The following is a 12020-nucleotide window of genomic DNA, read 5'->3' as shown; positions in this document are numbered from 1 at the left end:
GGTCTCTTACCACACAAGAATCTAGGCTGAGCTTCCCTACAAAGTGGCACAAGTGGTCCAAGAGAGCAAAAGTGGAAATTGCCAGGCCTCTGAAGACCTGGTCTTGGAATTGGCCAACGACACATCTGCCATATCCTACTGGTCAGAGCAAGTCATAAGCCCAGGCATATTTCTAGGGGAAGGGAAATAGATCCCACCTCTTTTTGGGAGAAATACTGATCCTTACAACGATAAGAATTGTTGGCAACCATTTTGCAGGCACGCCATCTCATTTGCCACGTGCCAAAAACTATACTATCTCAGTGAATCTTCAACAGCAACTTATGAAATAGTCACCATTTTATCCCTATTTTACAATGATGGAAAATTAGTTCCTGAAAGGTTAAATATCCTCCTGCAAGTAGGTGGCAGACCTAAGACCAGATCTTAATCACCTTCAGAGTTCCAATTCACAACTATCCCTCAATACAACGGTCAGTAGAGTTAGAGGCATTGAACCCCATGTTCCCTCCCCCTTAGGGAAGCAGGAAAGCATGGCAATGAAGAGCTTGAACTCGGATCAAATTGCCTTGGTTCAAATCTTGGCTCTAAGTCTCATTAGCTCTGTGACTTTGGGCTAGTTACTTAGACTCAAGTTCACAGTCTGCAGAACAGGGCTGGTAACAACATCTACTCCACAGGACTATTATGAGATAATGCATGTAAAGCACTGCCTGGATAGAGTATGTCCTCCATAAATGTTAATTACTTTTGTTATCCCCTGAGTGTCCTGACTAGTTTACCCTGAATCAAGCAGTACTACAGTCCCAAGACCATGGTCTCCGAGGCTGCTGCTGACCAGTGATCCTGAGCCTATGCAACTTGATCATCGTCCCTGTTGGCCTTGCTTCTAATTCTGCTTTGCCTCTAGACCCATGCTGCTGCTGCAGCAACCACTGCAGAGGGTCCTGCTTCACTGTGGTCCCTCTCTGCTCACTAGTTGCACTTCCTGCTTCCTTCTGAAGCTTCCACTTCATGCTAGAGATCTGGTGGCTGTCCGTGTTTATCTAATAACATTCTCCCTTTGTCAGTGCTGTTAATTCTTCTGATTACACAAAGGAAGAATGGCTCTCAGTGTCAACCCCATTAATACCTTGCTTCGTCTTTGACTATTTAAAAAAGGCTCACAAACATCCCTTTCTAACAAGGGAAGAGGGAACAGAAGTTTCCCCAGGTCCAAACATTTGCTGGATGTTTCCCGTACCAACTCAGTTCCTTTTCTGCTGTCTGTGCTTTCAAAGAACTGCTGTGTTTCAGAATGAGTGACCACTAGGTGGCAGGGGTGTTTTGCTCCCCAGCTCATTACCTTCTTCCTCCTTGCAATCTCAATTACAGCCAAAATACAGTTCCTTTTCAAATGAATGAGTTGCTTTTAAATAAACGTACTTATCCATAGGAAGTTCAAGGTGAACGATAAATTTCAAGTACATTCTCTTGAAAATTCACTGTGATGTCACTAATTCCATTGGAGAGTTCTCGCAGGAGTGATATTACTTAAAGCAGTTTTATAGCCTTTGGCTTGAAAGGGCATGGGAAAAGTAAACAAATCTCAGCTTGTTCAGGGCACGGCCAAAGCTGATTGTTTTCCTCTCTAGCTGTTATCATCACCGGACAGGCCAAAGGTCCGTTGGGTTAAGAGTTCATGGACTCCTAGTCTATCATATCATTTCATTAATAGGACTGTAGACACATCACTTGTTTCCCAATGAGGTCCCAAAAGGTTTTCTTGGGGACGATGGAATTTTAGTAGTTTCTTGAGTGAGAAGCAGGTGTAGGGGTATCCTTTCTTTCGATTACATCCCCACAGGAATCCAACCTGGCAAGCGGAATCCTAACAAAATAGGTTGGGAGCTATAAAGAAGAAAAGTAGAGAGGGGCTTCCCTGGTGGCGCAGTGGTTAAGAATCTGCCTGCCAATGCAGGGGACATGGGTTCGAGCCCTGGTCCAGGAAGATCCCACATGCCACGGAGCAATGAAGCCCGTGCGCCACAACTACTGAGCCTGCGCTCTAGAGCCCACGAGACACAACTACTGAGCCCGAGTGCCACAACCACCGAAGCCTGTGCTCCTAGAGCCCGTGCTTTGCAACAAGAGAAGCCACCCAATGAGAAGCCCGCGCACTGCAACGAAGAGTAGCCCCTGCTCTCCGCAACTAGAGAAAAGCCTGCGCACAGCAACAAAGACCCAATGCAGCCAAAAACAAAAATAAATTAATTTTTTTTAAAAAAAGGAAGAAAAGTAGAGAAAGGTACAAAGTGGGAAGCGGAAAGGCCAGGAGTGCTGATAAAACCCTCACCTAACAGTATGGGGAATCAAAAGATACTGTCTACAGCTTATAAAACAAAAAAATGTTTCATATATCGCTTAAATTTACCGCAGTAAATTTGACATAGAGGAACAAACTATATTGGGCTGTAACTTTAATGGGAGGGGAAGGGAGGGGGAAATAGGCTAAATCTCAAGTACCACAACAGACTTCACAGATAATGCCAAAGTTGAAAAAGCAAGACATAGCACTACAGGCACGCTATTTAGCGACATGGAGGAAATCACCATGTGAACTAAAGGCAGACGTGGTTAACAGTCCTTGCTTCCGTACAAGAGCAGAGGAAGGGACCGGGCTGGGGAGTGGCTGTACTCTTTTAACTTTCTAACCACGATATTGTTTTACCCTTAAGAATAGGCAAGGATAGACAGCTATTAGGGTAAAATAGATATCTGTGTTCATAGGAGCAACTACCACTCAGTTCCTAATTTGTGTCACTGTATCTGATAGGAATTATTAAATTTAATCATTTGCTTATTTACTTAGGGGTCACTTTAGTTTACTATAATACAACTACTGGTTAGAAAGGAATTAGATGCTTCAATTTCTACAGGTATGTGTTACTTATTCAAAACTGGCATTTTGAAGCAAGGATGCACTTTAGTCCATATTTTCACAGCAGATCATCAGGGTTTGTCTGATGTAAGCTAAAATACTATTTTGGTTCTGGTTTATTGCTCTTTGCAATAAACCAGAACCAGAACTCTAAAGAGCAAATATGTCCATTTTTACTTCCTCTGTAGCATTTTGGCCTGAGCTCTTGAGCATTCATCCCCCAGCAGAATATGGGCACTTCGAACCAGCAAAATCTGCTAGGTCTGACCCTTAAACTTCCTGTTCTTTACCTTGTTTTCAAACCCACATCCAATTCATCAGCAGTGACAGGTCATCCCTCAAAATACACCAGAATCTGACAATTCTCACCACACCCACCGCTAATATCCTAGTTTGAGTGAGTCATCATTCTCTCACTTAGACCACTGAAATGGCCTGGGGACTGCTTCCATTCCTGCACTCTACTGTTCTCCGTGCAGCAGCCAGAGTGATTCTTTTAAAATCTAAGTCACGGTGACAATTTGTAAAACATTGGCCTATATGATGTACCCATCCCATGTCATCTTCTCCCTCTCTCCCCCTCATTCTCTCCTCCCAGTCTACGCTGGCCTCCTGGCTGGCTATTCCTAAACCCTGTTGAACATGTTCCTGCCCTCAGCCTGGAATGCTCTTAGCCCAGATATCCAAATGGCTTGCTTTCTCATTTCCTTCAGGTTCTGCTTTGTCACCTTATCAAAGAGGCCTTCCTGACCACCTGATATAAAATAGGTTTTCCCCTCCATCTCTCTAGCACTCTTCATTAGTTTTTCTCCGTAATACTTATCAATACAGGGATGATATGTGTATTTTTCTGTATTGTCTGTCGTTTCCATTAGCATATAAGCTCTAGAAAAAATTTTCAGTGCTGTATCTTTAGTGCCTGAGAGTGTCTAACATGTAATAGCTGTTCAAGAAGTTCTGTTGTGGACTTCCCTGATGGTGCAGTGGTTAAGAATCCGCCTGCCAATGCAGGGGACACGGGTTCGAGCCCTGGTTTGGGAAGATCCCACATGCCGTGGAGTAACTAAGCCCGTGCGCCACAACTACTGAGCCTGCGCTCTAGAGCCCGTGACCCACAACTACTGAGCCTGCGCTCTAGAGCCTGTGCGCCACAACTACTGAGCCCATGCACCACAACTACTGAAGCCCACGCGCCTAGAGCCCGCGCTCCGCAACAAGAGCAGCCACTGCAATGAGAAGCCCACGCACCGCAATGAAGAGCAGCCCCCTGCTCGCCGCAACTAGAGAAAGCCCACATGCAGCAACAAAGACCCAACGCAGCCATAAATAAATAAATTTATTTTTTAAAAAAAGTTCTGTTGCTTCAACAACAGACCTAACATTACAGGTAGTTACTGTCTTAGGGTAATGTTTCCCCACGTGTGTGACCTGTATGAGAGACAATTTAAATAGTATAAAGGTATGCATTAAATAACACTGAATCAAGTGGAAAGAAACTTTTCAATATTTTAATCCCTCTCATTATGTCAAGAAGATCTCATTTAATGAATTTTGTCTCTAATACTTGATAACTTATCCTTTTAAAAAGAGAATGGGCCTCACATTTAGAACCTTTTGTAGGGAACACTATCTGGCCAGCATTTAATAACTTTGTTTCCACTGTATTGTTTTTTCATGGCACCATCTATTTTAATTATGTGACACGTTAATCTCATTTAAAGCTTGCAAGAACTCTTATGAGAGAAGTAGCATTTTGCATATGAGGAAACTGCAGATGAGTTTCCCATGAGACCAAACTTTCCTTTAAGACATACTTCACCAATTTAAATATTTTAAGCTGTACAATTCAGTGTTTCTTAGTAATAGTCACAATGTTGTGCAATCATCACTAATTCCAGCACATTCTCAACACCCCAAAAAGAAACCCCATACCCTTAGCTATCACTCCCCAATCTCCTCATTCCCCCCAGCCCTAAACAACCACTAATCTTTCTGTCTGTATATATTCGCCTATTCTAGACATTTCATACAAATGGAATATGTGGTCTTTGGGGACTGTTGTTGTTGGGTATTTTTCACTTTGCATGTTTTCAAGGTTCATCCATGTTGTAGCATGTTTCAGTACTTCATTCCTTTTTTTAATGACTGAATAATACTGCATTGTGTGGATATTCCACTTTTGTTTACCTATTCATCAGCTGAGGGATATTCTGGTTGTTTCCACTTTTTGGCTCTTATAAATAATGCTGCTAAGCACATTCATGTAAAAGTTTTTGTTTGAACATCTGTTTTCAGTTCTCTTGGGTATACAGCTACCAGTAGAAATGCTGGATCACATGGTAATTCTGTTTAACTTTATGAGGAAAGGGCAAACTGTTTTCCACAGTGGCTGTACCATTTTGCATTCCCACCAGCAAAGCCCAAGTGTTCCATTGCTCCACACCCTTACTGAAACTTAGCCCTGTCCACTTTTTATAACTTTTAGCCACTCAAATAGGTATTTCACTGCGGTGTTAATTTGCATTTCCCTAATGACTAGTAACCTTGATCATCCTTCCATGTGACTGTTGACCATATGCATGTCTCCTCTGGAGAAATATTCAAAATATTCCAAATGGCCTTTGCCCATTTTTAACTGAATTATCTTTTTGCTGCTGAATTGTAAAATCTCCTTCTAAAATAACTTGTTGAAACTATAAAGAAAAGTGTTAGGTAAACAACACTACAATTGGGCAAAAATAATGAAGGCAATGTACAACTCAGGGACTAGTTTGAGCAATACTGGCTCAGACGCTAAGGGAAAGCATTCTGGCGTCACAGCACCCAGGTTCAAATCCCAGTTCTGCCTCTAAAGTGCTGTGGGGTACGTTTTGGGCAACATACTTAACCTCTGTGAGACTCAGTTTCCCCGGCTTTAAGAGGGGTGGCCCCTGCCACTTGAGAGTTATTGGAACAAATTAAATGACGCGTGTGAAGCGCTTACTCAGTGCCAGCGCCGCTAACCGCTCTCTAAAGTTAGCTACAATGTCGACAGGCGACGAGGCCCGCGGCCTCCCCGGTTCAGCTTGCTGAGGAGCCTGTCCTCAACCGCAGGACCCAACCACCACGTACTGCGCGCCACCGCGCACAAACCTTTACACGCATGCCCTTTCCTCAGCGACCTCGCACCGGCGCCCGCCCCTAGCGCGGAGCCGCTGTGACCGCGCCACCAGACTTCCGTTTCCGGCGCAGCGAGGCGGCTTCCGGCGGGGTGACCTGGGTGCGCTGGCCTCGCCGGCACCGGGAGCCGGAAGGGTATTCGCTGGCGGCAGGTAACCGGGCGGCGGGTGGGAGTGGCCTGGTGGGGCGCTGCTGACCCTCGGCAGGAAAGGGTGGCCTTCGTCTTGCGACCCGGAGGCTGGCTTCACTTCAGCCCGATCCACGGTGGAGTCCTTCTCGCTACCTTTTCCTGGGCTTCACCTGCTCCCCGGGATCCTGTGATTAGGGCCCTGGGGGTGGGAGTCGGGAGACGTGGGTTTCATTCTAGCCTGCGCCACTGGCTGGCTCTCTGACCGTGGTAGGATACGTCCTTTCGTGGGCTTCAGCTGCCTTATTTAGCAGATGGAGGTCGCATCAGTGATTGTGAGCTCCTTAATGGCAGGAACTGACTTTTATTGGTGTTAGACACTGTCGCCTGTTCCGGGTACAGAACAAGAACTGTGTAGGTACTCTGGGCCTACTTAAGTTGTTTTGGCTCACAAAACTTTGAAAATCTGCCGAGAACTATTGATCTCCACCTCCCACCCAGCTCTCTAGTCCCTCCTACTCCACCCCGCCCGCCACCCTACCAAAAGCTCAGATAAAGGAAATTTGGCTTACTGGTTTAGATAAGTTCACAGGTCTCTCTTGATGCCCATCCAAGCATCCCAGAGCCTGGCCTGTCCTAGGCATTCAAATATTTATAGTTACTAGATAGTAGATGCTCAGTTAATGATTTTTTAATGCATGAATCACTATCCATTTCAAGGAGGAAGATAGATATCCTTAATTAGCAAGTTTTAATCATGAGCCTGGCAGTATGCTATTCCCACTGAAGTCTTACAACAACTCTAAGAGAGAGGCATTATTCAGTTCCCATTTGGCAGATGAGGAAGTTGAGGCAATGGAGAATAAACTTGTTTTAGGTCATTCAGCCTCTGAATGGTGAGGGCAAGAATTCAGACCCAGGTCTGAAATTCCAAAGCCCCATGTTCTTAACTGCTAGCTGAAAAAGGACTAGATATAGAAATATTTTTGAATGTGTTCTAGCAACTTCTGTTTTGGGATTAACTGTTGTAGTTATGCGATGGCTATCATCAAGATAGGTGATCCCAAACCAAACATTGCATGCTGTGGAAATACTCTTGTCTGTCTCCTTTTCTTCCACAGTATCTGTATTGCTTGTTTAATGATATTTTATATCCTCCACTTTGTACCCATGTTATTCAGTCCTTTTATCTTTGTTGAATACTGATTCAGTTGTGTTGTGTTGTTCTGCCAGACCTCCAAAGCAGATGTTTTTAGTTATAGTTGAAATAAGAGGTGATAACGTTTAGGCATTATTTCTTTTTCTTTTCTGTACTACTTTTAAAGGGACTATATTCAGGACCTTGCAAGCACTGCCAATATGTCTGATGTTCAAGAAGCCACTAACCAGCTCCTGGATGTGAACCTTCATGAGAACCAGAGGTCTATACAAGTGACAGAAAGTGGCATCAGAAGTGAGTCTGAACATCTCCAAGTCACTATTGGAGCCACTGTGCCTACTGGTTTTGAGCAAACAGCTGCAGATGAAGTGAGAGAGAAATTGGGGTCATCGTGCAAAATCAGCAAAGACCGGGGCAAGATATATTTTGACATTTCAGTGGAAAGTCTGGCTCAGGTTTGAATGAAGCAATGTTTAAAATAGTTTTCTAAATAGATCATTTTATGGTTACTTTCTAGTTTACAGATCTCTCTGGAATCCTTATTGCTTTTCTTTGCTCTGCCCCAAATCAGGTGATTTTAAAGTATTACTGCATTTTCCATTGGGTACTGATTTGTAAGTGTGACTACTAGGTTTGCTATATTTTTTAGAAGTGATCCTAATATTTTCTGAGGATGAATTCACCAGAAAGGATCCTGTGAGACTTATGAAGAAATTCCTAGTATCTGCTACGCCTTTTAGAATTTATTTACTTCAGCATCTAGCTGAAGTTTAGACTTCAGTGGTGAAGCATAAAGGGAGAGATTTTTCTTTTTATCTGTATCAAATTTATTCTTGCTCAAAAGTAATTAGGAATCACTGAAGGTGAGAAGTGAAGGTCAGCAAACTGCCATCCCACTAAAGTAAAAGCTAAGCTGTATCTCATTACTACAGAAGCAACATGAGGGCAGGGATTGTTGCCTGTTTGTTTGTTTGTTTTCTTTTTTTTGGTCAGTATCTCCCAAGCTCTTAGTATCTGGCATATAGTAGACACCCACTACATATCTGTGGGATGAATTGGTAAGCAAGTATTTTTCATCCAGTGTTTTAGTTAATAACTCATCAGCTTTGTAAAGATAGTCCCTACCATTATCCTCATTAATTAAAGATTAATTAATTTTATTCCTAAAATTGAGTGTAGGAGTAAGTAATTTGCACAGGGTTGCTTAGCTAATAATCACAGAGCTGGAGCTCAAACCCTATACAGTACCCCAGAGAGCCATGAGGGCAGTATAAAGCCCCACTTCACTGTCTTCATCTCTCCCTTCCCCCCCCCCCAAACCCATGTTGCCCACATAACACTTCAAGCTTCTATCCTGCCATCTGTCTTTTTTCCTTTTCTGTAGAGGAACAGAAGCTGGGAAAAATTTTAAATACAAATTATAGGTATTAGCTGCTTTAAAATCTTTGTACCTAATTTTTATATTTAAATGTTGATAGTTTATGCACGTCAAAAGCTTTTGCAGAAATTTGTTTCTAACATTTTTTTCCCTCCCCAGGTTCACTGTCTGAGATCAGTTGATAACTTATTTGTGGTTGTTCAGGAGTTTAAGGATTACCAATTCAAAGAAAAAAAGGTGAGCCATCCCAAACGCAGTAGCTGATTTTCAGCCATCTTCCCAAAGAGATTATTTCCACTTTTCACATTCTGTGTATCGTTTAGCATTACTGGTGCTTTTATAATATAGAATACTAATACTGGGAGACTTTTACAGTAAAATCCAAAGATTTATTGATAGTCCATCGCAAAAGTTGCTTTTAAAAATCATTATTGCAGGGGGTGGGGAATGGGTGAAGGGAGTCAACAGGTACAGATTTCCAGTTATAAGATAAGTAAGTCCTGGGGCTATAATGTACAGTATGGTGACTGTAATTAATAATACCATATTGCATATTTGCAAATTGCTGACATAGTAGGTCTTAAAAGTTCTTTCACAAGAAAAAAAAATTTTAACGGTATGGTGACAAATGTTAACTAGACTTGTGGTGATCATTTTGCAATGTAAACAAATACTGAATCATTATGTGTACACCTGAGACTAAAATAATATTATATGTTAATTGCATTCCATTTTCTAAAACGATGAAAGAATAACAGAACAAATAAATAAAAATCAATATTGAAAAACTTATAAGAAATAGAACAAATTGTTTGACTTTCTCACAAAAGATGGACACCTTAGATGAGCTTTGCTGATGTATATGGTTTCAAAATAGAATTGCTTCTAGGCTGTGAACCAGAGTAGGTGACAGTTTGTGTCATCTACAAATAACACTTTCTCTCACCATGCTCCTTTTGCCCTGCTTTCTTCTCTAGCTTGTTTTTTGAAATAAAGCCAAAGTAATATCTAAAAACTCCTTCAGTTGTTAGGATAACAGCTTTGTCCCCAACTTGTATTTAGCATCTGATTCCTAAATATTGAGATGCTGCCTAAGCTGAAGGCTGAAAATAGATCACAGTGAGTCTTTGGTATTTTTCCAGATTGCTTTTTGGTCTGGTTTCCAGAGTCAAATACTTGAAAAGTTTTTTCTTTCAGTTTTATTGCCTATATTAGAAATAATCTTTTTTAAAGTTGTGATGTGCTGCCTGATTCTCTAATTTTTATTTATTGACAACAGGTTGATTTCAAAACCAGTCAAACTGATATGAACCCCCAACCTAGAAAAAAACAGACCTAAAAGAATTGAGACTCAAAACAGATAATTTTATTAACTAAAAATGTAACTTCTAACACTAGTTTTATAACCCTTCAGCCTTCTGAAAGGCATTGCCAACCATATCATATCTATAAAACTAGTAAATAACAGGCAGGGTAGTGACAGTTTTTACTCTTAAGTTTTTCAAAATTGTGATAGTCAATTCTATATATGAATAAATGTTAACATATTTTTTAAAACTATAAGTGTCCATCTTAAATTCTTGCCTCTAACCTACTAGGGTGTTATTAATATTTTCTTCAATTACTATGTTTTTGTCATCTTAGAATTTGTATTATTTTGAGTGTTTTGGAGGTGAATTTGTTATTATGGAATGGTTCTATATGAGCCAGGTATTCAGAGTTGCCTTGTAAGTAACTGCAAAAGATATTACTGGTGGAAGTCCCAGAAGAAGAGCAGCAGGGATTAAGGCAGATTTTCTTTCTTTCTTTTTTTTTTAAAAATAATTTCACCTTTTATTTACTTATTTTTTAAAATTTATTTATTTATTTGACTTTTGGCTGCATTGGGTCTTTGTTGTTGCACACAGGCTTTCTCTAGTTGAGGCGAGCGGGGGCTACTCTTCGTTGCGGTGCGCGGGCTTCTCATTGCGGTGGCTTTTCTTGTTGCGGAGCACGGGCTCTAGGCACATGGGCTTCAGTAGTTGTGGCACTTGGGCTCAGTAGTTGTGGCACATGGGCTTAGTTGCTCCACAGCATGTGGGATCTGCCAAGACTAGGGCATGAGCCTGTGTCCCCTGCATTGGCAGGTGGATTCTTAACTACTGCGCCACCAGGGAAGCCCTAGGGTAGATTTTCAAATCTCTGCAAGGGCAACTTCTCTTGTGTATGACCATGAGAAATTGTTAAGCCCTTCACTTTGTGGACTTAATTTGGAACATGCCCCCAATAAAACCTTGTTTTTAAACATTGGCTTCTAGTTTTCATTCTGTTGACCATCAGTTTTTCTTTGTTGCATTATACTTTCTCATGGCTTATAAAAGCCTGTTAGTTTAAGCATTCTAATGGGTTCTCTTATTTTTAAATATTCAGATGATATCATGAATTTTATTAGCCTTTTTATTAACTGATTAAAAAAAGGCTAACATCTGTGATTTAAATTTTTTAAGCTAGTTTATACATGTACTTAGAGCAAAACTGTAAAGACTGAAAAGATATACAGTGAAAAGTATTCCCCTGTTTTCATACCACGTGTTTCCCTCCTTGGAGGCAACAACTATTACCAATTTCTGAGATATCCTTCTAGAGATATTTTATGAATATGTTTATTTTATTTACATATTTACACAAATGGAAGTATGATGTACATACTGTCCCGTGCTGTGTTTTTTCTCATTTATCTTGGAGATCATGGCAATATCATTGTTGGATTTGACTGTATCACAATTTAATCGGTCCCATTTTAGGACATTAGGATTTTTCAGTCTTGCTATTACAGTAGTGCAATGAACATCCTATATACACCCTTGTACACATTCAGTCTGAGGGTCATTTTTCTGTTTAATAAGTTTATCCCATTGATGTTTATTGACACGACAGAAATGTTTGGTCTTGGTTCTGTCACATTTATGCTACACACCTTCTGCTTTCTTTTTCTTTCTTTTAAAAAATTTATGTTATGTGTTTTCTTTGCTTTTTCCCCGTGCACGTGTTTTAAAATATTTGGAAGGCTTGTATTTGCTCTCCAGCTGTTACCTTTATAAATACAACTTAATCTACTGTTTACACAGTATTTTTGAATCCCTACTAAGAGCAGTGATGAAATTGGCATATTTCCCACAGCTCTCTTCCTTCTCTTTCACCTTCCAGTTTTATAATTTTTCTTAGTGTTGAACCACATGCCTTTAAATCCTTTAAATATACTTTTTTAGAAATCTTTTTTTTTTTTTTTTTTTTTTTT

General features: G+C 40.9%; 1 protein-coding gene across 7 annotated transcripts in view; it reads left to right on the top strand.

Moving 5' to 3' along the window:
- The first annotated feature begins 6148 nt into the window (after window positions 1–6148).
- THUMPD3 (THUMP domain containing 3) overlaps window positions 6149–12020 on the top strand; it is a 29623-nt gene continuing 23751 nt past the window's right edge. For 2 of the 7 annotated variants that reach the window (XR_008615632.1, XM_007121784.4), the window contains exons 1-3: window positions 6149–6231; window positions 7532–7820; window positions 8903–8980. Coding sequence is in view for 6 of the 7 variants with exons in the window: in XM_007121784.4 (XP_007121846.2) it covers window positions 7566–7820; window positions 8903–8980 (333 nt within the window). In the remaining variant the exon portion in view is untranslated. Of the gene's footprint in view, window positions 6232–6252; window positions 6349–6375; window positions 6397–6420; window positions 6625–7531; window positions 7821–8902; window positions 8981–12020 lie in introns of those variants that run through there. The other 5 variants (XM_007121785.4, XM_028478918.2, XM_028478919.2 and 2 more) reach the window with 5 other exon arrangements.

Source organism: Physeter macrocephalus, chromosome 18 (genome assembly GCF_002837175.3).
Source record: "Physeter macrocephalus isolate SW-GA chromosome 18, ASM283717v5, whole genome shotgun sequence".
Classification (NCBI taxonomy): Eukaryota; Metazoa; Chordata; class Mammalia; order Artiodactyla; family Physeteridae; genus Physeter; species Physeter macrocephalus.
Note: the sequence above shows the minus strand (reverse complement) of the source record. Positions and strands in the feature narration are given on the sequence as shown.